Consider the following 25,509-nt stretch of genomic DNA (forward strand, 5'->3'; position numbering starts at 1 on the left):
AGAGCAAAGTTATCATGATGTAGAGATTAGGGAGTGATTCATTCCGTACTTAAATTTGAGCTTTATGAAGAAACTTTTTTTAGTTTATTGGGAATTGTGAGAGTTCCTTTGAAAAAGAACAACTTAGGTAGAGAATTTTAAATATAGTTTAATACTATAAATAGGCAGCCCCCCAAATATGGATTTGTCTTAGAGGCAGGACATATTGTCATGCATAAAGCACATGATCTAAGACCCAAGTACCCTGGTTGAGTCTTGTTATTCCATATTTTACTACTCAGTTATGTATTCAAATTCGTAGGTGATTTTTTTTTTTTTTTACTTTAACCAAGAAGTCTGCTTATTGGACACTGAAGGAGCTCATTATAGGATGATTAGTCCTGTAAGCTGTTTTGCTCATTTGGACCTAGAGGTCACATGTTCTTATTGAACCATCAGTTCTTGAGTGTGAGCTATAAAATTATCAATTTTTTTAATATTTATTTTTGAGAGAGAGAGAGACAGAAACACAAGCAGGGGAGGGTCAGAGAGAAGGGGAAACACAGAATCTGAAGCAGGCTCCAGGCTCTGAGCTGTCAGCACAGAGCCAAATGCGGGGCTCGAACCCACGAACTGCGAGATCATGACTGACCCGAGCCAAAGTCGGGTGTTTAACCGACTGAGCCACCCAGGTGTCCCCAGTCAACGATATCTTACGGATGATTTCACGTACAGTATGTGAGCTCAGTAAGTCCTTGTAAAACCTCTATAGCGTAGTATAGTATACAAGTTTTGAGGTCTCTGCCAGGCCAACAATGACCACTCCCCCCAATAGCCCCTTCATTCATGCGGGTGAGCCCCAAGAACCATGTTTGTGTAGCTTGACCTCATCACCTTTTCACCCATCCCAGGACCACCGTACACATGGTGACCCAATTACATTCCCTCACCTTGGATTTGGGAATTCGATCAAAAATTTCAGTTTATCCTGAGCTCATGTCTGAGTAGAAAGATGGAAACATGAAGAATCTATGGGTCTTACTCTGCTCTGTGATCCAGTGGCCAAGAAAGCCAGTCTGTAGAAAGAAGACTGGAAAGGAACAGAGAGGAGAAATGAGAGACCTTGGCCCAGGAATCTGGAGGCTTTCTTGATTCCGGTTCCAGACTTTTCCTGAGGCCTGGCTGCTTTCAGTCCCTTGAATTCCATCAGGCACTTTTATATCATAGGATAAATTTTGTTACTTCTTAAAAAAAAAAACACAAAAAACTAACATGAGTAGATGTTTTTTGTTCCTCACTGAGACTCAGGGAAGTCAGTCTTATGGAGAGTTGATGTCAGTGTTTCTGAACTCTTGGTCAGGGCTCCAGCAATCCAAGTCAAATTAGAATCAAAAACCAAAAGGGGATCTTTGATTCACTTATTTGGAAATCCCAAGATGTGACGCTGCCTCTAGGCATGACTAGAGTCAAGGATTTGACCAGAATCATTTGATCAAACTTCACTCTTCCTTTGCTCTATTTCTCTGTGGCTTTATTCCCAGAAGACTGATCTCTATATGGGGGTGTGGATGGCCACTGGCAGCCTGAAGCAGCAACACTGTGACCTGTGGCCCTTGCTAAAGGGTGTGGGGATGTCAGTCTCCCAGTGACCATTGCACTGCCTGAGAAAGGACTCTGATGGGTCAGCCTGGGTCATATGCTGGAGTGTGACAACCCCCTTGATTGACATCTCCCCCTATGTCCGAGATCTGAGGTTCCATTACTGAAATAAGGGAGAAGAGATGCTGAACAGACCAAAGCATTCTTGTTCATCACATTTGCTGTTTTTTTCCTACCTGAAAGATGATGTTCATCTGTGTGACAGACTCCCATATGCAGTTTTTCTCCTCCAGCTGTTGGTCACTTCCCCTCCCTCCCACTCAAGAAGATCAATCTAGATACAGATAATTGCAGCTTATTATTCAGATAACCTTAAATCTACTCTAACTAATTAGAAAAGTCAGTACTTTGCAAATGTGAGTTCTCCCATCATTAGTAGTAACAAATGTGACACATCTCACAATTGCTGGGGGCACACATTCTGGGGTGGAAACCCCTGCTTTCAGATGGATGTTATCTGGACCCACCTGAGATTGATGGTGAAGATAACACCATCAATACCTTTTTTGTATCAATTGATACCTTTGTATCAATACCTTATTTGACACAAGCCTATGTATTCAAAACACATTTGAGTGCCTGCCAACAGCCAGACATTTTTGCAGGCATGGGGCTTCCAGCTATGAACAAGATAGAAAAAGTCACTATATTCATCTGGTGCTCAAGTTTTTAATGGGGGAAGATGTACATAAACTTATGAACAAATAAAAAGAACCTCAGGTATTGAGTGCAATAAAGAAAATAAAACGGGGGTATTGGGCCTGTTGTTGTCCAATATGGTAGCTACTACCCATGTATGGCAATTTAAAATTTAGTGAAATGAAATGAAATTTTAAAAATCAGTTCTGTGGTCACACCAGTGACATTTCATGTGCTCAGTAACCACAAGTAGCTGGTGGCTATTATATAGACAGTGCAGATATAGAATATGTCCATCATTGCACAGGGTTCTGTTTCACTGGGCTTGACGGTGACTGGAAAGCTATAGCTGGGGGGTTGCTTAGGAAGGCTTGCTTCAAAGCTGGCATTTATGCTTGGAACTAAAGCCACCCAAGCAAAGGTCTTAGGGAATAACATTCCAGCCAGAGAGGACAGTAAATGCAAAGACCCTGAGATGGAAGTGGTCTTGATCTTGGCTATTTCAAGATCCAGCGATGGCCAGTGTTTCTGATTGAGTTAGGGAGGCAGGGAAGAGTTAGATCAAGTAGCATCTTGGGTTTTATCCTGCACCAATGGAAGCCATTGCGTAAGCATTGACAAATTTGTTTAATTTCTGAAGAATCATTCTGGCTGCTGATGGGAGAGGGGAATGGCAAGGTTGGAGGCAACACATAGAAGGCCTCCAGAAATCATTTGATGAATGAAAGAATGATGGAAGGGCCCAGCCACACTGAGGTGTCCATTAGTCTGACATCTCCTTGCAAGGGCTTAGGCCCTGATGGAGCTCATGGAGGTGTTTCCAGCATGGTGTCAGACCGAGTGGTCAGCCAGATAAGCCCTAGAGGGTCCTGGGCCCTTAGAGCATGTGAGTTCCTCCAACAGTACCCCCTGTCTCTCAAGGCCAGTGCTTGGCTCACTGGTGGCTGCTCTCAGCTCTTCAAAGCTTCTATCCTGTCTTGGGGACCAGTGTAGGGCATTGCTTCCATGGGCCATTCATCCCTTCTTGTTCCTTCATTCATCTTTACTGAGTACCTGTTGTGGGCCAGGCCTTGTATTTGGCGCTGGGATTAAAGTGGCACAGGATAAAAACACAATGGTCCCTGCAGACACAATTCTCACACTGTAGATGGAGGCTGTCTCAACCAGATAATTATGTGGGTAATTGTGTGATGACCCTGGGATAAGTGCTATACATAAGTGGTTCAGGAATACCCATCAGGGGGTCCCCAGTCAGAGAGGTCAGAAAAGGCTACACTGAGGATGAGATAATTGGGCTGGATTTCAGGAGGAATGAGGATTCTCTAAATGGCAGCTGGATGGAGGGAACAGCATGGGCAGAGGCCACATGGACCATGGAGCAGTGGATTGACTAACAGACCCGTGAGGCTGGGTGGAGGGAACAGAGGCGAGGGGGTGCTAAGTTGGGGGGCTGGGCAGAGTGGGTAAGCGAGGACCAGCTGGGAAGCCCACCACTGGGGGGTGAGAGATGATGGTGTTCTCTCCTTGCCTTTTCAAATGCTTCCCTCTGCCCTCTGTCTGCCAGTCAGCTCCACCTGGTAGTGGCTTCTACCATCTGTCAAAATCCTGTTAGCTGGAACTATGAAATTACCAATAAACAGCGGTGTTTGACCTACAAAAGAAGGCAGCTTTATACAGCACAGTCCTTTACTGTGAGTCAAGCTCTAAACTGAGTGCTGTTTCTTTTTTGCCCCTCTATTTATTTATTTCTCACAACGACTCCACTGTAATGTGGGTGGTTGTGATCCCATTTTACGGATGAAGTAACTGAGAGATTGTGACTAAGCAGCAGAGCTGGGACTCGAACCCAGCATGCTAGAGTGAAATGCTCCACTCCAGGTCTCTTGAAACTAAATGCCAAGTGGCCAATGAGCTTGCAGGAAGAAGCTGCAGTCCAAGGCCTGCATAAGTAGCTTGTGAAGCAGGCCGTTAATATTTGTTCGTATTGGAGTATTCTCAAGAGGCCAGAGATTCCAGATGGCTGGGAGACGCATATTCATTATCTGTTTTTTTTCAAACAACTGTGACACTTGGGGAATTATAAATGAGTTAACGTAACATTAATACCTAGAAATATTCTGGAACAGATCATTAAAAAATCAATTTTCACACATGAGGAGAAGATGAGATTATTGAGTAGTAACCAGACAGCACTAGACCTTTGGAGAGGGGCACACATGAGTAGCGATAGATGTCACTTCCCCACAGGATACACATGCACTGGGAGTTTGGTATTTGCTTGGCTCATTTGGAACTAATATTCCTAGTAATTTTTATTTTTTAATCTAAGTTGTAAAAATCTGGCCATCATCCCAGAGCAGAGAAGGGGGAAAAAAATGAGGAAAAGATGAGAGAACCAAAACATATTAAGAGCCTGCTCTGGGCACTGTGCCCATTGCTTTCGTATATTTTATCCCATTCAATCTGCAGAAAGTCCTAAAGAGGTAGGTATCACCATTGCCTTTTCACAGACAAGGAAACTGAGTGATAGAGACATTAGAGTGCCCCTAGGAAGCAAACATGGTTTCAACCCGGACATCAGGCTCCAAAGCCCCTCCTCTCCTTACTGTACCCGGCTGGTTTCCTGATTCTAGAACAGAGCACAGGGAGAAATCCAGACAAGAGGGGTCCCTGTGACAGGAATCAGGAGGCCCACCCAGATTGCTTCCCTAGCTGGGAACTAAATTCCAGGCAGGAAGTGGGAAGGCTCTTCCTAGGGGCTGGTGAAACATGAAAATGTTTCCCTAATTAGTACAGACGAGGAGTGTTGTAGCCATTCACTCATCCTACCACCTGACCTAGGACCTCCAGGCAGTGTGTTTGTCGGGGATGTGGGGGGGTGGTAAAGGTGCTGTGTCTCTGGGAAGGACAGAAGCTTCTGAAATCCTGGGATGCATGGGTGTTGCCTGCCCTTAGGGGGGTTACCACCCCAAACAAACCCTCTAAGGCCTTCCAGAGGAGCAAATACAATGAAGAAAAGAGCCCAAACTGCCACTGATTTCCTGACTGGGGAGAGGAGATTAGAGGATGCAGGGTGACTGGGGAGGAGAAAGGTGTCACAGGAATGGGAGAGCCCTGGATCTTGCCGGTGAGGTTCAGTCCTTAACAATAGCTGCCCTTGACTGAGCTCTCTCGCCTGTGAGAGGAGCTTGACGTGTAGCTGGTAGGAATTCACAGTCGCCTCACTTTACAGGTGAGGAAGTTGAAGCACATAAAGATCAGGTAGGGAGAGACGGTGATGATTGGGTGGATGGGACTGGGGCTGGGTAGAGACTGAAACCAGTGACCGGGCCAAGTGGGGAATGTGCACAGAATAGGAACCCAACCGGGCTGGAGGCGCACATCCATGTGGAGCCTGGGTGCTGAGGCAAGTCTTCCTCGTAGATTCTTGGAGGTAGGTCCTTGATCATCAGGATGGGATGAGTGTACCATTTAGGATGCAGTGCTTGCAAGTAACAGAAGCCCACTCAAGCGAGCTTAGGCCAGCCGCAGAGTTTATTATAGTGACTGAGGAGAGAGTGCCTTAGGGAATCCCAGGGCACTGCTGCTACCTGCCCGGAAGAGTTGGGGACTGGGGCTAAAGCCCAGAGGGCTGTGTGGCGGGAGTGGGATGACAGGCCGTTCGGTGCAGGAGACCAGGTGCACCAGGCGGGCGGCTGCCTTTCAAAGAACAGAGTCTTTCAAAGCCCAGGGAAGGGCTTATTCTGAGGGTGGCAGGGTGGCAGGGTGGCAGGAAACCACTGGAGAGTGACACAGTCTGATTCACATTTCTAAACGATCACTGGCTGCTGCCTGGATGGATGGTAGGGGATAAGAAGCTGGCTGGGAGCCCAGCTGATAGGCAATTGCCGCAGTCCATTGTGAGGGGACAGTCACTGCGACGGTTAATTTTATACGTCCGTGTGACTAGGCCATGGTGCCCAGTTGTTTGTTTGGTCAAACGTCAGTTCCGATGTTGCCATGAAGGTATTTTTCAGATGCAGTTACCATTTACAGTCAGTAGGCTTTGAGAAAAACAGATCACCCTCCATAATGAGGGACACCTCACCCAACCAGCCGAAAACCTCAGGAGCAAAGACAGATTCCCTGAGAAAGAAGCAATTCTGCCTCAAGATTGCAACACGAAAACCCTGCCTGAGTTTCCAGCCTGCCCAGCCTGCCCTGCGGAACCTAGACTCAAGACTGTAGTAGCTTAACCTACAGATTTTGGATTTGCTCGTCAAGTGAGCCAATTTCTTTAATAAATCCATATCTCCCTCTTTCTCCCAAGTTCTTCTTTCGAATGGTTCTGTTTCTCTGGGGAACCCAGACAAATCCATTCACTTACTCATTGGGTACTTACTTTTGCTTGACCATGCGGTCTGGGCCTAGGGCTGGATCGTACCAGTTGGAATTGTCCTCAGGATCATTGGCAAGTAGGTGAGAGGGACACAGGCCCAGCTTCCAGGGCATTCACAGTCGGTCGGCTCGACAGGACACACGCATAGGAGACAACTGGAGAACTTTATAGGCAGGATTTAATTTAAGCCAAAATGTGTGGAGCAGATACTTCCCGCCTATGAAGCAAGCCCTCTGTGGTGGGGCCTTGTAGTTCTGTTATGCAACTTGACCCGCAGGAAGGGGAAACGGAAGTCACCCTTGGAAAGAGTGTGTCTCAGCCTGGGCTGCACATTGCGATTGCTCGGGACAGGCTGAAAAAATACCGCCTTGGGACTCAAATGTAATTTCTCTGAGGTTTGGCTTGGACATCTGGATGTCGAAAAGCTCCCCAGCTGGAGTTGAGAAGCACTGCCTTAGGACATCTTGACTAGAAGATTAGGTCCCTCTCACCTGGAAGGAGTAAAGAGCGAACCGGGGCAGGGTTCAGGAAACTACATGTCCTACCAGCTGCCTGTTTTTGTAAATAAAGTTTTATTGGAACCCAGCCACACCCATTTGTTTATGGATCGCCGTTGGCTGGCTACTTTTGCTAAAACAGCAGAATTGAATGTTGTGACAGAGACTGTCTGGCCTGCAAAGCCTGAAATATTTACTATCTGGCTCTTTACAGAAACAGTTTGCCAACCCCTAAACTAGGAAGGGATGAATTTTCAAGGATGTGGGTGGTGTGGGAGAGGCTGGGCCACCCTTACCAGAAAAGCATACGGTCTTTGCGTTGAGATACAGCCTCAGAAGCCTTTGCAATACATACAGGCAGTCACCACCAACCAGTTGGAGCGCTCACACCAACCGAAACCTTTTTGCCCTCTAGTGATATTCCCTGTTGAATCTGAAACTTGACTCTGCATGGTGACAGGAATCTAGTTGAAATCAATGAGAAGGCCTGAGCTGTTGGATTCTATAGCTGACAGAGTGGTAGAGCAATGAGTTCTTTTCCCTGGCAGTGGTGATGTCAGAACTGACGTGGACATGTTCTGTGACAGTGTATTGAAGGAGAGGGACTCTGCCAGCAGGGGGATGCCCAGACCGCCCCCCGGGGAAGCTGCAGGCATGGTTGTGGAGGTATCACAGAGCTCCTGCCTTGTCCTCCTCATCTTATGGTGATCAGCACAGACCAGCAATTCCAGCCCCTTCTGGAATCACCTTTACCCCATTACTCTGGATACCCTTTCCTGTTTGAATTTGTGACACAGGTTGTGCAACGATACGACGTGGCTCCTATAGCTCCCTGCTGAGAACATTCTGTAGAACCACAGGGCCTGGAAGAGCCAACTGCAAAGATGTGTCTTAGGAAGGTAGCTCCAGGGAGAGGCCTGGTGACCACATGGATTCTGACGTTGGTCATTCGATCAGTTATTCTGCCAACAGGTGCTAGGCGCTGGGGATACAACAGTGAGTAAACACAGGTTCCTGCAGATGCAGAACAAGTCCCATGGGGGAACTGCATTAGTAAAACATCACACAGGTACTTGTAAAGGGGTCACCCTGGTAAATGCTGAGAAGGACACTTAACGTGATCGGCTGTGTTTGAGGAGTGCTGTAAAGGACAGCTCTCAGCCCAGATATTCAAAGTGCACATAGTATGATTTCAGAATGAGTTAAAGGCCCTGAGAAGTCCTGAAACGAAGAAACCCCAGTTCTTCCTGTGTTTCCCAAACTTTGCTCACCATGGCGCACATTAAAATAACATTCCTTATGAATAATCCACGGAGTGGCTTTCTGTGGCACAGGTCATCATTTGGAAATGCTGCTTTGGAGCACTGCTGAGAAATCCTACACCCAGGGGTGCACAAAGTGAGCCACTGAGATGCCCAAGGAGAATATGTCACTTTTTTTCCTATTCACTTTTATTTTTATTTGTGCAGTTTGTCTTATAACGTTCATATGTTAGTATAATAGGTGGTAGGTAGTACCCATGAATTATGAATAAATATAGAGGCAGATCTTACTCAAAACTTTTTTGAAAAAGACTGCATTTTTAGAGCAGTTGGAGGTTTACAACAAAATTGATAGGAAGGTGCAGAGATTTCCCCTACACATCTGTTGGTGAATAGCATCCCCCATTACCAACATCACTTACCAGGATGGTACATTTTACCAAGGATGAACCTGCGTGGACACCTAATCACCCAAAGTCCATGGTTTACTTTGGGATTCACTCTTGGTGTCTTACATTTTCTGCATTTTGACAAATGTTTAATGGCATGCATCTTTCATTAAAATATCATACAGACTATTTTCAATGTCCTGAAAGACCTCGATGCTCTGTTTATTTATCCCTTTCCACCCCCATCCTTGGCAACCACTTATCTTTTTACCACCTCCAGAATTTTGCCTTTTCCAGAATGTCATATGGTTGGAATTACATAGTACTTCTCAGATTGGCTTCTTTCAATTTGTAATGTGCATTTAGGTTCCTTCTTGTCTTTTCATGACTTGACAGCTCCTTTCTCTTTAGTGCTGAATAATATTCCATTGTCTGGATGTATCATGGTTTATTCTTCTCCTGAAAGACATCTTGGTTGCTTCAAAGTTGTGGCAATTATGAATAAAGCTGCTATACACATCCGTGTGTAGGTTTTTGTGTGGATGTAAATTTGCATTTCTATTGGATCCATGCCAAGGAGCGTGATTGCTGGATCATATTGTATGAGTATGTTTAGTTTAAAAACAAAACAAAACAAAACACAATGCCAAACTGTCTTCCAAAGTGGCTGTAGCATTTTGCATTCCCACCAGTAATGTAAGAGAGCGCCTGCTGCACCACGTCCTTGCCAGCATTTGGTGTTGTCAGCGTTCTGGATTTTGGCCATTCCAATAGGCAAGTAGTGGTGTCTCGTTGTTTTAATTTGCATTTCCCTGATGACATATGACGTGGAGCATCTTTCTACATGCTTTCTTGCCATCTGCTTATATCCTGTGTGGAGTTCTTTGTTAAGGTCTTTAGTCCATCTTTTAATCCAGTTGTTAGTTTCGTTATTGTTGACTTTTAAGAATGTTTGGTATATGTTGGGTGACAGTCCAAATCACATGTGTCTTTTGCAATTGTTTCTTCCCAGTCCGTGGCTAGTCTTCTCATACTGTTGACAGTGTCATTCACAGAACAGAAGGGAGTTTTTCATTTTAATGAAGTCCAGTTTATCAATTACTTTTTTCATGGATCGCGTCTTTGGCGTTTTACCTAGAAAAGCATCACCATAGGCAAGGTCATCTAGGTTTTCCCCTGTGTTCTCTTCTAGGAGTTTTATAGTTTTGCATTTTATATTTAGGTCTCTGATCCATTTTGAGTTAATTTTTACGAAGGGTCTGTGTTTATTTTTTTGTTATTATTTTTTAATGTTTTATTTATTTTTGAGAGAGAGAGAGAGAGACAGAGTATGAGCAGGGGAGGGGCAGAGAGAGAGGGAGACACAGAATCCAAAGCAGGCTCCAGGCTCTGAGCTGTCAGCACAGAGCCCAAAGCAGGGTTTGAACTAATGAACCAGGTCATGACCTGAGCCTAACTGGGACATTTAACCGACTGAGCCACCCAGGCACCCCTGAAGGATCTGTGTTTAGATTCATTTGTTTGCATGTGGATGACCTGTTGTTGCTGCACAATTTGTTGAAGAGACTGTGTTTCCTTCTTTGTCAAAGATCGGTTGACTTCATCTGTGTGGATCTATTTCTGGGCTCTCTCTTCTGTTCTGTTGATCTTTCGCCAATACTGATGTCTTGAGTACTGTCGTATTGTAGAAAGTCTTGAAGTTGGGTAAGTGTCAGTCCTCCAACTTTGTTCTTATTCAGCATGGTGCTCAAAATTTTTATTGAAAGAAATGCTTGATTTAGTCAAGCTGGAAATTTTTTATTTCAAAAATTTTATTTTTTCCTTTGAAGAGTTGGCAAACTACAGCCTGCAGGCCAAACCTTTTTTTTTTTTTAATTTTGTAAATTTCTGGTAAATAAAGTGTGAATGGAACACAGACAGGCCCATTCTTTTATATATTGTCTGTGGCTGCTGTCACGTTACAATAGCACAGTTGAGGAGTTGCAGTAAAGACTCCATAGCTGACAAAGCCTAAAATAATTACTACCTGACCTTTTACAGAAAAAAGTATGCTTACCCCTGCCTTATTGAATCACTTTTAGACACCACTGCTTTCTGAGCTGGTGCTGTGCTGGGTTCTGGGGAACAGCACACCCACCATTTTGCCCCTGGTATATTTTACTACATTTTGTCCCCTGAGTTAGTGTCCTTTTTGCCCCCTCACACTTAGTCGGCTATCAGATTTACTCACAAAAGAACTAATTTACTTTGACCCCATGGGTTACAGGGATTCAGAAATACTGAAATGGATTAAACATTATCTTTTCCTTGATCAATATGGACAAAGCCACTGAGCCCCATAATTATAGCGATGAATTCGAAGGGCCAAGAAATGATTCTTGTTTGCACTGAGTCAGGCTTTTCAAAATCAATATGGAAGGACAAATGGATTTGGGGAGGAGGCACGGAACCCCCAGTCATCGGTGGTGAATGATGAGCAACATTGAGTGAAATCCTGCCTGTGCATCCATTCTTTCTTCGTTTGCATTCTGGGCTGTGTGAATTATTCATTTAAATGGCAGTTTAGAAGCTGCCTCCAGAGAGCCTTGTGCAGGAACCATGATTGCACTGGCCTTCACCAAGCAGCCTGAGACTTTGTGTGTTAATTTAGCATTCAGTTATAATGAAACGATGGCATTGAAAGCTTGAGTTTTTAAAACCATTGTAATATTATGTGAAGAACTTGGGTCTGTGGAAGGTTAAGATCTCAATTAACATGGAGCTGTGGGAGGACTCTCCACTGACAAGTTTCCTACAAAGCAGAGCCTTTCAGAAGAAGGGGTCTCCCCTTGGTGCAGGCAATTCATGGGCTAGACAAGGTGTTTCTGCTTGGTAAGGCATTCCCTGGATTTATGTTTCAGCAGAAAGGTATGATTTCTTTTGTTTCTGGGTGTTATATCATAGTAAATTATGTTTCAAAAAAATCATCGTGGGTGGAACTTATTAAACTGAGTTTTGTTTCTGTAAAGCTTTTTTCTTTTTAATGTTTTATTCATTTTTTGAGAAAGAGAGAGACAGAACGTGAGCAGGGGAGAGACAGAGAGATGGAGACAGAATCTGAAGCAGGCTCCAGGCTCTGAGCTGTTAGCAGAGCCTGATGGAGGGCTCAGACTCTTGAACCACAAGATCGTGACCTGAGTTGAAGTTGGACACTTAACTGACTGAGCTACCACCCCCCCACTTAATGTTAATGTTTTTGTACAGTTTTGTATTTAATAATTTAAAAAATTGAAGTCTTTGTGACTTAATTTTTTTATTGAAACATAAATTCTATACAGTAAAATACATAGTTCTTTGGCATACAATTCAATGAGTACTGACAGATGAATGAATACACCTGAGTTACCCATACCTCATCAAGATATAGAACATTTCTAGCAATCCACAATGTTTTCTTATGTCTCTTTGAAGTGGTTCCCCACCTTCCTGCCCAGAAGCAACCCATGATTGCTCTTACTATTGAGTAATAATTTTGCCTGTTTAGAACTTCATATAAATGGGATTGTACATATGTTCACTTTTGTTTCTGGCTTCTTTCACTCAAAACGTTTATGAAATGCACCCATATTTTGAGTATATCAGTAGTTGGTTCCTGAGTAACAATCCACTATATGAATGTATCACAGATTTGTTTATCTTTTCATCTGTTGTTGGGCACTTGACTTCTAGTTTTGGGCTATTGTGAATGGCGCTTCCATGAACATTCACACAATATTTTGGTGGCTGTGTTTCCATTGGATAGATACCTAGGGGTGGAATTATTGGATCATAGGGTAGATACAAGTTTAACTTTACAAGCAATGGCAAAATGTTGTTCCAAAGTTTTTGATATATCCGTGAGCAATGTATAGGATTTCTGCTTACTCCACATTCTTGTGAACATTTAGTATTTTCAGAAAACTTAATGTTAGCTCTTCTAGTGGATGCAAAATTGCATCTGGTTGGTGTTTTATTTTGCATTTCCCTGTTGACTAATCACGTTGAACACACTTTGGCTTGCATATTGGTCATTCAAATACCTTCCTTTGGAAGGTGTTCACCTCTTTGGCCTTCTGTTTTCACTGATGTTTAAATTATAGGAGTTCTTTACATATTCTGGGTATAAGTCATTTGTCAGATGTGTATTATGAATTGTTTTTCCTCAATAATGGTTTTTCTGTTTGTTTTATATTGATAGTGGATTTAATGATCAAAAGTTTTGAAATTTTTAAAATCTAAATTCTCAATTTTTTAAAATGTTTATTTATTTTTGAAGGAAAGAGAGACAGAGCATGAGCAGGGGAGGGACAAAGAGAGAGACACACACACAGAATCCAAAACGGGCTCCAGGCTCTGCACTGTCAGCACAGAGCCCGACACGGGGCCCGAACCCTGAACTGTGAGATCATGACTCAAGCCGAAGTTGGTCGTCCAGTCAACTGAGCCACCCAGGTGCCCCTAAATTCTCAATTTTTAAAATTATAAGTGCTTTGTATGTCCTAAGAAACCATTGCCTACCCGAAGGCTACAAAGATATTTATCATTTTTTGTTTTTAAGAAATATTATAGGTTTAGCTTTTCCATCAAAGTCTATCATCCATCTTGAATTAATAATGTGTGTGTTGTGAATTAGGGGTGAGGATGTTTTCCTATGGTTAAGTCACTTGTTCCAGCACAATTTGTTGAAAATATTTTCCCCATTTAATAATGTAGGTACCGTTATTGAAACTCAGTTGACTGTATGTGTACAGCTTTATTTCTGGACTGTGTTCCATTGATCTGTTTGTCTATTCTAATGCCAATACCACACTGTTTTGATTAATTAGGTTTATAGTAAGACTTAACATCAGGAAATGTGACTCTTTGCATTTTTTCTTCTTTTTCAAAATTGTTTTTGATATTCTAGATCCCTTTCATTTCTCTATAAAATTTAGAATTAACCTGGAAACTCCTAGAAAAAGATCACTGAGATTTTGATTGTGATTTCATTGAATTTTTAGATCAATTTGGAAAGAATTAACATCTTAATACCAAGTTTTCTAATCCTTAAGTAAGGCATCTCTTTTCATCTATTTAAACCTTTTAAAATTTCTCACAGCAATATTTTGTAACTTTTAGTATACAGGTATTGCACATAATTTAAAAGATTTATATTTAATTTTTAAATGCTTTTTATGGTATTGTAAATGTTATTGTTCTTTGAATTTCAATTTCCATTTGTTCTTTGTTAGTATATTGAAATACAATTGATTTTGGTCTATTAATTTCCTATCCTGTGGCCTTGCTAAAACTCACTAGTTGTAGTAGATTATGTGGATTCCTTAGGGTTTTCTACATAGACAGTCATGCCCACAAATAAAGACAGTTTTTTCCTTTCCAATTCCTATGGCATTCATTCATTCAAGTATTCATTCATTCATTCATTCATTCATTCATCTTACTGCAATTGCCAGGACCACCAGTACACTGTTACATAGATGTAGTAACCCATCCTTGCCTTGTTCCTGATCTTGGGGGGAAAATATTCAGTGTTTCATCATAAATATAATGTTAGCTGTAGGGTTTTTTTTAAGATGCTCTTTATTAGGTTGAGGACTTTTTATGCTATTTCAAATTTCCTAAGAGTTTTTAGGATGAGCAAAAGTTGAATTCTTTCAAATGCTTTTTCTGCATTTATGTGGTCATGCAATTTTTTCTTCTTTATTCTGTTCATGTGGTGAAGTGTGTTGATTGATTTTTCAAATAAACCAACCATAAATTCCTGGGATAAATATAATTTAGTCATGATGTTTTATCCTTTTAATTGTAGTTGGATTTGATTCAATATTGTGTTAGAATTTTTACATCTAGGTTAATGAGAAATATTGGTGTGTAATACAGTTTTTCAAATATTCATGTCTGATTTGGTGTCAGGGTTATGCTGCCCTCATGAAATAAGTTGGGAAGTATTCCCTCCTCTAGTTTTCTGAGTGTATATCAGATAGTTTCTATTTTTTCCCTACATATTTGATAGAATTCATCATTTAAGGCATCTGAACCTGGGGCTGTTGATATTAGCTTGGCTAGTAATTGTGAATTTACATTTTTGTGTATATATAGAGCCAGTTATATTTTATATTTCTTCTTGTGTCAGTTTTGGTAGTTTCTGTTTTTCAAGGAATTGACATTTAACTCAAGTTACCAAATATTTGCATAAATTGGTTTGTAATATTTCCTTATTTCATTATCTGTAGGATCTATTATAGTGTTTCCTCTTTTATTCCTGCTACTGGTATTTTGTACTTTCTTACATTTTTCTTCATCAATATAGCTAGGGTTTAAAATTTTCATTAATCATTTTAAAAAACCAACTGTTGATATCATTGGTGTTTTTTCATTAATTTTTTTTCCATTTTATGGTTTCTCCTTTTATCTCCATTATTTTATTCCTTCTTTCAACATTGAGTTTCATTTCTTCTTCTTTTTCTTTTTACAGGAGTATTTTAGACTATTCATCTTAAAGTTTTCTTCTATTCTACTATAATCTTTTAAATCTGTAAATTTTTCTCTAAACTGTGTTTTAGCTATATCTCACAAATACTGATATTTTTTCATTGTTTGTTTTAAACTATTTTCCAGTTTCCCATGTCATTTTCTTCCTCAACACATGTATTATGAAGTAGTGTGCTGTTTAATTCCCAAATCTTTGGGGTTTTTCTAGACACCATCTTTTCTTAGATATCATTGATATTTTTCATATCACTATCATATATCGTCTTCTAAAATTAGGCCATTATTACCAGAGAACATAATATGTGGATTTCATTCATTTTAAATTTACTGGGACTTGTTTGGTAGCCCAGTGTGTGATCTGGTAAAAAAATATGTGCTCTGCAGTTATTAGGTGTAGAGTTCTATAAATTCAGTGAAGTTATGTTGGTAAATAGTGTTGCTACATGACCACCCCGCAATAAATGTCCTTAGCACTGAGTCTTATCAAGCCTCCCCGGTGAGCAGCATTTCAGATGTTTGTCACAGCTCATCACTGGAAGAATTAGTGCATCTTACGCGATTGCACCAGGAGAGAACTCTTGAAAACCTGAATGTGGATTCCTCTGGACTTTGCCCCCTGTAGTTAGTCTCTTCTCTTGGCTGATTTTGCTTTATATCTTTTCACTGTAAGGAATCTTTTCAAAGAAGCAACCTTTGATTTTATTCATTTTCTCTATTGATTTCCTGTTTTCAATTTCATTGACTTCTGTTCTGCAAATAAAACAAAATTATTTCTTTTCTTTTGGTTGTTTTGGATTTAATTTGCTCGCCTTTTTCTAGTTTCCTGAAGTAAAAGGTTAGATGATTATTTTTCTTTTCTAACACATGTGTTCAATGCTGTGAATGTTCTTTTAAGCTCTTACTGCATTTCACAAATTTAGTAAGTTGTATTTTAATTTTTATTCAGTTTAAAATTTCTTGAAACTCTTTTTTTTGACCCGTGTATTACTTAGAATTATGTTCCATAATCTCCAAATATTTTGGGATTTGTCCAGCTATCCTTCTGTTATTGATGTCTAGTTTAATTCCAGTATAATATAGAAGCAGACATTGTGTGATTCCAGTACTTTGAAATTTGTTAAAGTGTGTTTTATGGCCCAGAATGGGATCTATCTTGGTGATTGTTCCCTGTGAGCTTGAGAAGAATGTGTAATCTATTGTTGCTGGATGAAGTATTCTATACATGTCAATTATATCTCCTTGATGGGTCTGTTCAGTTTAACTGTATCCTTACCAATTTCCTGCTTGATGGGTTTGTCAGTTACTGATAAGAGGGGTGTTGAAGTATTCAATATCATTGTGAATTCATTTATTTCTTTTTGTGGTTCTGTCAGTTTTTACCTCACATATTTTCACACACTGTTGTTAGGTCTATACTATTGAGAATTGTTATGTTTTCTTGGAGAATTGATCCCTTTATCATTATGTAATGCCCATCTTTTTCCCTGGTAATAGTCTTGCTTTGAAGTCTGCTTTGTCTGAAATTAATATGTCTACTCTGGCTTTCTTTTGATTAGTGTTAGCATGGTATATCTTTCTCTGTCTCTTTACTTCTACTTGGTCTGTTCTTTATGTATAGGGTGGGTTTTTCGTAGATAGCATATAGTTGGGTCTTGTGTTTTCATCTACTCTTAGCAGTCTCTGCATCTTAATTAGTGCATTTAGACCATTCACATTTAAAGTGATTATCAATATAGTTGGATTAATATGTACCATATTTGTAACTGTTTTCTATTTGTTCGTCTGGTTCTCTCTCATTTTCTGTCTTCTACTTTTTTTTTTTTTTGCCTTCTTTGATTGTTTGCCTATTGATTTCCTGTTTTCAATTTAATTGAGCATCTTATATGAATTAGTATTTCTTCTCTCTTAACATACAAATTATACTTCCTTTGAATATTATTTTAGTGGTTGCCTGATATTTTGCAATATACATTTACAGCTAATTCAAGTCCACTTTTAAATAATCTTGTATTACTTCATGGGTACTATAGGTAGCTTTTAACTACCAGTATTCCCAGTTTCTTGCTCCTGTTCCTATAACACTGCTGTCATTCATTTCACTTATCCATAAATCCTATTCACTTATCTTAGAATATCCATCTCTCTACTTATATTATCCATCTGTTCTTACCTATTTTCTACGTTTTCCATTAGTGCCTTTAGCATATTAATCATAGTTGTTTTTTTTGAATGTTTATTTTTGAGAGAGAGAGAGAGAGAGAGAGAGAGAGAGAACAAGTGGGGGAGGGGCAGAGAGAGAGGGAGACACAGAATTCGAAGCAGGCTCCAGGCTCTGAGCTGTCAGCACAGTGCCCAACACGGGGCTCGAACCCACGAACTATGAGATCATGACCTGAGCCGAAGTCAGACACTTAACTGACTGAGCCACTCAGGTGCCCCATTAATCATAGTTGTTTCAAATTCTCTGTCATAATTCCAGCCATACCTACCATCTTGGAATACTGCTCAGTAGATAAGAGCACAGACTCTGGAAGTAGAGTGCCTGTGTTTGAATTCTGGCTCTGTTCATCAGGTGTGTAATCTTTGACAGGATATGTCAGTTCTTTCTACTTTAGTTTCTTCATTGGTGAAGTGGGAATACTCACAAAACCTACTTCATAGAGTTGTTAGGAGAATTGAATGAGTTAGCATGTGAAAAGCACTTAGAATAATGTCTGCCACAAAGTAAGCACTCTGTATACGTTAGATGATGCCGATAGTGACGGTGACTATGTTGATGATGAGACAGCCATATATACAACATGCTAGCACACTCCCGTCCAAGGGCCATTCATTGCCTGGGATCTCTCCTCTGCCTGGGGTGCTTCCCTCCAGGTGCCCACACAACCTGTTCCTCCTGTCCGTCAGTCTTTGCGTGAGTGTCACCACAGCACTGAGACCTTTCCTGAACACCGTATATAAACACACAGCCCTTCGCTACTGCTCTCCCCCTTGCCCAGTTTTGCTATTTTCTGTAGCAAGTATGGTTACCCGACAAACTATAGGTTTACTTACTTTTTGTTGACTTCACGTCTCCTTCAACTTAAATGTAGGCTGCATAAGGGCAGGGTCTATCTTCGAACTTTAAAGAATTAAAATATTTTTAGGGCAGTTTTCTCTATAGTCATATAAAAAAGTACTGTGCAGCTCCTTGCAGTAAGGTTTTCTAAGAATATTTTATGACATCGGGAATATTTATATGGCGCTATCATATCTGTGCAAAGCAGCCATAGACAGTAGGGAAGACTAAGAGAGATAGTGTGACCAGAGCAGGATCCATGCGTGTAGGGGACCGCCCGCAACCTGTGCCCACGTCTGTCTGAGTTCACAGCCTTATGCCCTAAGCCACAAGTAATGCCTTTTGACTTTCTCTTTCAGTATGAATACTTCAATGCTGTGCTGATAAACGAAAGGGACAAAGATGGGAATTTTTTGGAGCTGGGGAAGGAATTCATCTTAGCCCCAAATGACCATTTTAATAATTTGCCTGTGAACATCAGTCTGAGTGACGTCCAGGTGCCAACGAACATGTACAACAAAGGTAAGGCTCACTGCTGTGGCTCCTTTTAGAGGGTGAAGGGCAGGGCTTGTGAGGGACAGCCCGGCTGGTTTGGGTATTGGGTTTTATAAAAAACACAACTACAAGCTGGCCGTGTCAGCAGGAGCTGGATAGGTGAGGTGTGCATGCCTGTTGTGCCTGGAGATGGCTCACTGTTTCCCCAGCTGGTGTGTGCATCGAGCAGTCTAACGTGGATTCCAGGGGCTGGCAAACCTTTCCTGTAAAGGGCCAGATAGTAACTAACTTAGGCTTTGTGAGCCATAGAGTCTCTGTTGCAACTACCCAGCTCTGCAGTTCTGGCACCAAAGCGGCTGTAGACACGACATAAATCAGTGGATATGGCCATGTTCCAGTCAGACGTTTTATCTACAAAAACAGATGGCTGGGTTTGACCTGCAGGCTGTAGTTCACTGACCCCAGGTGTAGTTTTTCTCTCTTCTCTTCCATTTCTTATAATGCTTTAGTGGATCAGAAGCCCCTGGGGTTGCGACAGGATCAGCTGTGGTCTTTGCCTAGAATACAAAGTAGAATGGACCTTATTTTCAGGTTTGAATATAGAATCTGCTCAAATCCAGCCTTCACGTAGACTCTAGAGTTCTTTCCCCCAAATTCCCATCTGCCTGTGGAACCTGAGATTATAATGTCCAAAGACAGGGCTCTGGCCTCAGACTGCCTCTGGTTGGTCCTGCATCCGTCGCTTACTGACTGTGACCTTGGGTGCACCATCTTGTCTTTTTAGATCTTAGTTTCCACGTATCTAGGATGTGGATAATAATTGTGTCCATCTCATAATAATGCAGTTAAGTTCAGGATGTTGCCTTCCTCATCCACACCTTTAGTGAGTAGGATTTTGCTCTGCGTTCTCAGGCCTGGGAGGCTCCTACAAAAAGAGCCATCCTCCTGGAAAAGTAAGTCAGAGAACCATGGCATCTTCAAAGTAAAAATCTGCCCCATTGTCTGCCGCCGAGCTTTCTAAAACATTGGGGGCCGGATTCTACCACCCACCCAGTTTCAGTGTCATATCCAGAGGGCAGTGGTCAAGAGAAGGGCTCTGGGTTTGAGTCCCGCTCTTCCTCTTGTCAGCTCTGTGATCCTAAGCAGGTAATTGTGCCTTCCCAAGCCTTGGTTTCCCTTTCTGTAAAATAGGGACAAGGATACCACCTCCCTTCCGGGGGTTGTTGTGAGGATATGGAATGATGTGTCTACAGCCTTTGCGACGAGACTTGCTCATGGAAAGTGCTCAGTGCATCTGAGCTGCTCTTGTTGTTGTCGGGAAGTACCGTGAATATAAATCGCATTTCTAAATTATTCTAGATCACTGTTTGAAGAGCTTGGTCGATGATTAAAGAATTTCTAACTCAATGCCTGAAACATTCTTCTCGTGGTTGTCTTTTGTGGCCGTGCTACTAATGGCTCCCTTCCCGGTTTACCTACTGCCCATCCTTAAAATTCAGAGGAGGCGGTATCCCATCTATTAACTGCCCTGACATTTATTGGGGACCCCATGGTGAACCAGACAGAGCCCCTCCCTCTAGGGGGTCACAGTTTATTTGGGGGAAATGGATAGGTAATGAGATCGTTAGAACGCTGTGTGTGTCACCTGCTGGCTACAGTTACAGACATCTGGGGGCAGTGGGAGCTCCAAGACGGAACCTGACCATGTGCTCGTGTGGGCAGCCACGTGTTTGTCTTTCTCTGTCTCTCTTAGAGACAGTGATGCTGGGCTGAACTGTCCCTAGTGGGCTCTGGGCTGGACTATATCCTGTGACCTAATCTTTACTTTGGACTCTTCCCTAGGACAGATCCCTTAGAGCCTAAGCCTCCTTAGAGGGCTGAGCTCAACCTCGTCCAGTGGTTGAGGACCTTGTCCTAGTCCTCCAGGGTGATCCCGTTAGCTGAGGAAGGAAACCCCCTTCTGTGCAGTGTGGCTGGAAGAAAGCCATCCTCTCAGCATTAAATACATTCTCAACTGAAGATGAAAAATTAACAAGATTTTACAGAGCAATTTCAGGCATAAAACAATTCAGAATGATCTTTTAAAATATGGCAGCTGCTTCAAGGTTGCTCGAACCATTAGCACCATTATAGAGATTTAATTGCACCTTGAGCTTTAAAGGCATAATTGTACCTTTCGATGGCAGCAACACATAAGGGACCAGCACTGCCATTGATCACACAGGCTGCAGAATCAGGGCTACGAGACTTGCTAGGCAGAATCTTAATAGATCACTTGAGCCGTGGAAGTAGGTAATAATATTTAAAGTCAACCTCAGCAGCCCTTGTAGGGCCTGCCTACCACCCCTACCCAGACTCACTGGTCCCCCAGCTAGGTCTTGGGGTCACGGACTGAGGTCAGCCAGGCACTGGATCTTTTCTCTGCCAAGCAGTGAGTAGTTAGCGGCCCAAGGGGGAGAGGAAGGGACTTTAGGAAAATTCCTGTCTCCATTCCACCTAATTCAAACCAGCCTCAAACAGTCTTTTTTTCTTTTCAAGCTGCAGAAGTGTATTTCATGTTAAGAGGGCTTGCCAGCTCAGATCTAGTTATTGATGACATGTATGTGGGACACGTGCTCAGAGCTTGATCGCTGACTGCCTGTGACATTCCTAGGTTAGAAATCTTGCCCTGACAGAGGAAACCGGTACAGGGTCCGCTTTCTGGGCAGCTTGGACATAACCGAGTGGGCTCATAGCAGGGTGGTTTGATACTTGCCTACGAGCTGCTGCGTGCTATGCTCTTGGCATAACTTCTTGTCACAGCTGAACACAGCTGGTAAACACTACCTGCTTGTCGCAGTCTGCTCTTTGCCTCCTTGGCTGGGCCTTGCAACCAGGCCGTTCACCCAGGTCAGCATATGCCCCTGCTCCAGGTGCCTTTCTTACAGGCACTGCGAGAGACTGGGGCATCAGAGTGCATGGCACGTGGGCAAGCCATGAGAATTCAAAGAGCCACATTCCAAGTCTTTAGAAACGTGTCTTAGGATCCTTGTGGTGCCCTATGCAGCAGCTTCTTCACGAACCTTCTTCAGTAGAGGTTTGCTCAGTGGCTACTCTGGCACCCCCAGCCTGTGCATCTTGCTGCCCGTGACACTTCTTTGAAGAATGGCTGCCCATGCCTCTGGAAACTCCGCTGCCTGGATGAGTAAAGCATGGGGCAGGATGCTTGTTTGAGGACCACTGATGGTCTGACAGTAGATTCAGATAAAACCAAATTCTTTTTTAAGTCCTCTTTGGGCTGAAATGGTGTAAAATTCACACGCACACACATGCACACATGTGCATGTACACATGCCTACATATGTGCATGTGTGCATGTGTACAGTTTGTGTATGTGTGTTTATATATGTGTGTATGAAAGAAAAACTCTGCTCTCAACCTGCGCTTTCATTCCCACTTGCACCTCTGTGCACCCAGGTGAGAGTTCATGGAGTATACCTTTGTCTTTCTTCCATGATGCCCTATTTCACTCCATTTCTGTCATCCCTGCCTCCTCTTTCCTCCTTACGCAAATGTTCTTCTCAAAACCAGTTCAGTAAACCTTTCATTCGCTCTTATATTACGTGACTTGGGTTTATTCCTTGGTTTTAGCATTGTTTTGTCCCAGGAGTGCATTGCATACTTTTTTTCCTTTTCCACTTGGAGTTCTCTGAGGGCAGGGCACCCTGCTGGTTCAGCCTGGTGCCCCACTTTGCCCTAAACAGCATGCTTCTTGCTTATTGGGTTTTCTCGAGATGTGGGATCAGCTGGGAGATACCAGTGCCCATGCCTCCTGGGCTGTGAGAAGTCAACCCTGGTTGTAGTGTTCCCATGGTGTTCACAAGCAGCAGAAACATATCCTGGATGATTTAAATGGAAAAGAAACCTTTTGAAAGGACATTGGGTCACTCACAGACTCTCCAAGAGAGCTAGAGAATAAGACTTGGAAAATGGTGGGGAAGGAGGGTGGCCAGGGGTCAGAGCCACACCCAGGGCCAGCCTGGTGAGGCTCCTGCACTGATTTGCCCCACCAGTGCCCCTGTGACTGCATAAAGTGTCTGTGCGTCATTTTCCTCAAACTTAAATTGGAGATGATAATCCCAGTGACCTGCTTCAGGGGGTTGCGGTGCGAGTTAAACATTTAGAAGGATGTTTGGTGCATGGTGACTGCCTGGTACACAAGCTTGGGCTAGTTTCTCTTCTCCTCGATCCTCAGCATCCTTAGCTATACAGCAAGTGGAATAACAATCCTAACCTTATGGAAGTACTGGGAGCATGGCAACAGCGATGCCCATGTGGGTTGGGGAGGAGTGGCTCACCCACTGATGTTGGCTCCTGTCACCTGCTGGCTGGAAAGTACAACCCATGTCATGGGGCTGCAGTCAGATAGCACAGACAGGTAAAGCACGTGGCCTGTCAGGGAACCTGGTACTTGACGAAGGCCAATGCACTCTGCTATTATTGTGACCATATGAGTTTGTTCAATTCTCACCGCAATTATGGTTAAGAGAGGAGGACCTTCAGGCGGAGGCAGGGTTAGAACCAGGCATTTTCATTGTGTCCTGTCTGGACCCCCCACCACCTCGGTGCCTGGGCTGGTGGACTGGGAGCCATTTTTCTCAAGGGCTTGGAACCCAAGACCTGGATATAGACCAGAATTTGGACTGTAAGCCTCTGCTTACATCTTCTGTCATAGCTGCGGAAGAACACAAATGGGCAGTTCCATGATGCTGGGTTGTTTTGGGGTTTTGGCTGCCAGTCTGAGAGTTTTCGCCTTCCTTGTCCCATTCTGCTCCCACACTTCCCTCCTTCCTTCCATCACTGTGAAACAGTGGCGCTGCCTCTGAGTCAGAGGAAAGCCAGAAGATAACTATGGAATAGAAAAGGTGACGGGTTCAATATGTGCCCATAGATAACATTAAACACACATGACTCTATGATTCGGCTGGGGGGTCAGCAGGGAGGGAACGAAGCCTATAGCTTCCGAGTATTTTTAGACCAAGCAACAGAGAGGCAGAGGTCACAGCTTCTTTCTTGGCAGTTTTAGCCTGGATAAAAAATGCAAATCTTAGAAGTTAATCTGTTTAAACTTTTGCGTCATTTTAGCACCTTGGCCTTGTTTTCTTCCCTCTTCAGCCCCGTGAGGGCACTGAGGCGGTGTTCTCGTGTCTGTGTTTCAGATGAAGAAACGAAGGGTCAGAGAAGCCCCGTGACTTGCTCCAGGTCACACAGGTAGGAAGGCTCATGCCAGGGTGGACCTCAACATTCTGATGAGGGGTCCAGCTTCCTCTGATGCCTCTCTGGGCATGAGCTCTGAGAAAGTAAGGACCTGGTCCCCCAGGGTCCCCTGTCTGGGGCTCAGTTACTTCCTGGCCACCTTAGGATATAGGAATTTTTGCTCAGGCTGGAACCTCAGCCCTAGGCCTATAACCAGCCTTCCTCTGAAGCTCTAACTCTCCCTGGGCACTGCCAGGGCACAAGTCCCCACGGTAGTGATACCCCAGACCCTTCTCCTGAGTCTTGTCTCTGGCCACTCTCTGGCCAGCCCTCCTCCCTCTTTCTTCCATGACACACAGCCTAATGATTTCAATGACTTGAGTTCCCATGTGAGCTGGGGTGAGCTGCTGACCCAGGTAGCTTTTGCATATCAGCCCTGCAAACATTTTTGGCCTAAGAAGTACAAAGGCTCCAACTGTTGGCTTAGGATACAAAGGGGGAGATAGCAGAGAGCGGTGGTCTGCCTGGCAGAGGTGGGAGAGGGGCATGACCTAGGCTACCTTTTCTTCTTCTTGGTTTCCCTGGCAGGGTGTCTGGTCAAGTGGACTGGGTTGCACACCTCTCCTGTGTGTCTGTGTGTGTGTGTGTGTGTGTGCACGCGCGCGCGCGTGTTGGGGCCGGGGAGAGTGTCCAACCCCTGAAAATGAAACAGGCCTAAGGAAAGTGAGACCCATAGCCAACATGGCAGAACCCAAGGATTCAGTCTGTCTGCTACAACCCAGTAGGTTCTTCTAAAAAGCCCAGGGAAGGACAGAGGTTTGGTGAGGGGGACTTGGGTCCCTGGCTTGGAAGCAGAGTATGCTTGCTGCTGTACGGATGAGCAGGACTGCTGGGTTTGGATTTGTCAGATGTCACAACCTGTCTTTCACATGTTGGGTTTGATAAATCGCAAAACACGCTTTGCCAAGCACTTCTCCCCTTAATTACATGTGTATATTTTAAGGGAGATTTAATCCATATGTTTCTGATTTGTTTACACGGAAATCATTTAAATGTTTTCTAAGAGCCATTTGATGTGCAGGAAGGCTCATGAACCTTTTAAAGAGCTGTGTTAAAAGTAACATCACCAAGACAGCGATATAGGTTGTTCCTGACTTTGCTCCCCTCGTGAGAACGGCCAACATCTACTCACCAACAAGACACCACTGAGAGAAACCCAGAACGCGGGGGTGAAGCGGAAGCACCCCCGCACCACAGAGACCAAGACAGACAGCGTTAGGGGGTAAGAGGAGCAGTTCCACGTGCACCCCGTTCCCCTCCCCCGGGCCAGTGCAGGACCACCCCAAGGAAGATCCCCCAGAGCCTCCGGTTTCTACCGGTTGGAAAGGAAAGCCCAGGGGTGACAACC

The 25,509-nt window shown here is 43.3% G+C and overlaps 1 protein-coding gene across 1 annotated transcript in view; it reads left to right on the forward strand.

Moving 5' to 3' along the window:
• The window catches only part of CACNA2D3 (calcium voltage-gated channel auxiliary subunit alpha2delta 3), an 859,990-nt gene that overhangs the window by 310,237 nt on the left and 524,244 nt on the right, over window positions 1-25,509 (forward strand). Inside the window, exon 5 of the mRNA XM_042929688.1 lies at window positions 18,731-18,893. Within this exon, the coding sequence (XP_042785622.1) occupies window positions 18,731-18,893 (163 nt within the window). The remainder of the gene's footprint in view (window positions 1-18,730; window positions 18,894-25,509) is intronic.

The sequence above is a fragment of the Panthera leo genome, chromosome A2, assembly GCF_018350215.1.
Source record: "Panthera leo isolate Ple1 chromosome A2, P.leo_Ple1_pat1.1, whole genome shotgun sequence".
Lineage (NCBI taxonomy): Eukaryota > Metazoa > Chordata > Mammalia > Carnivora > Felidae > Panthera > Panthera leo.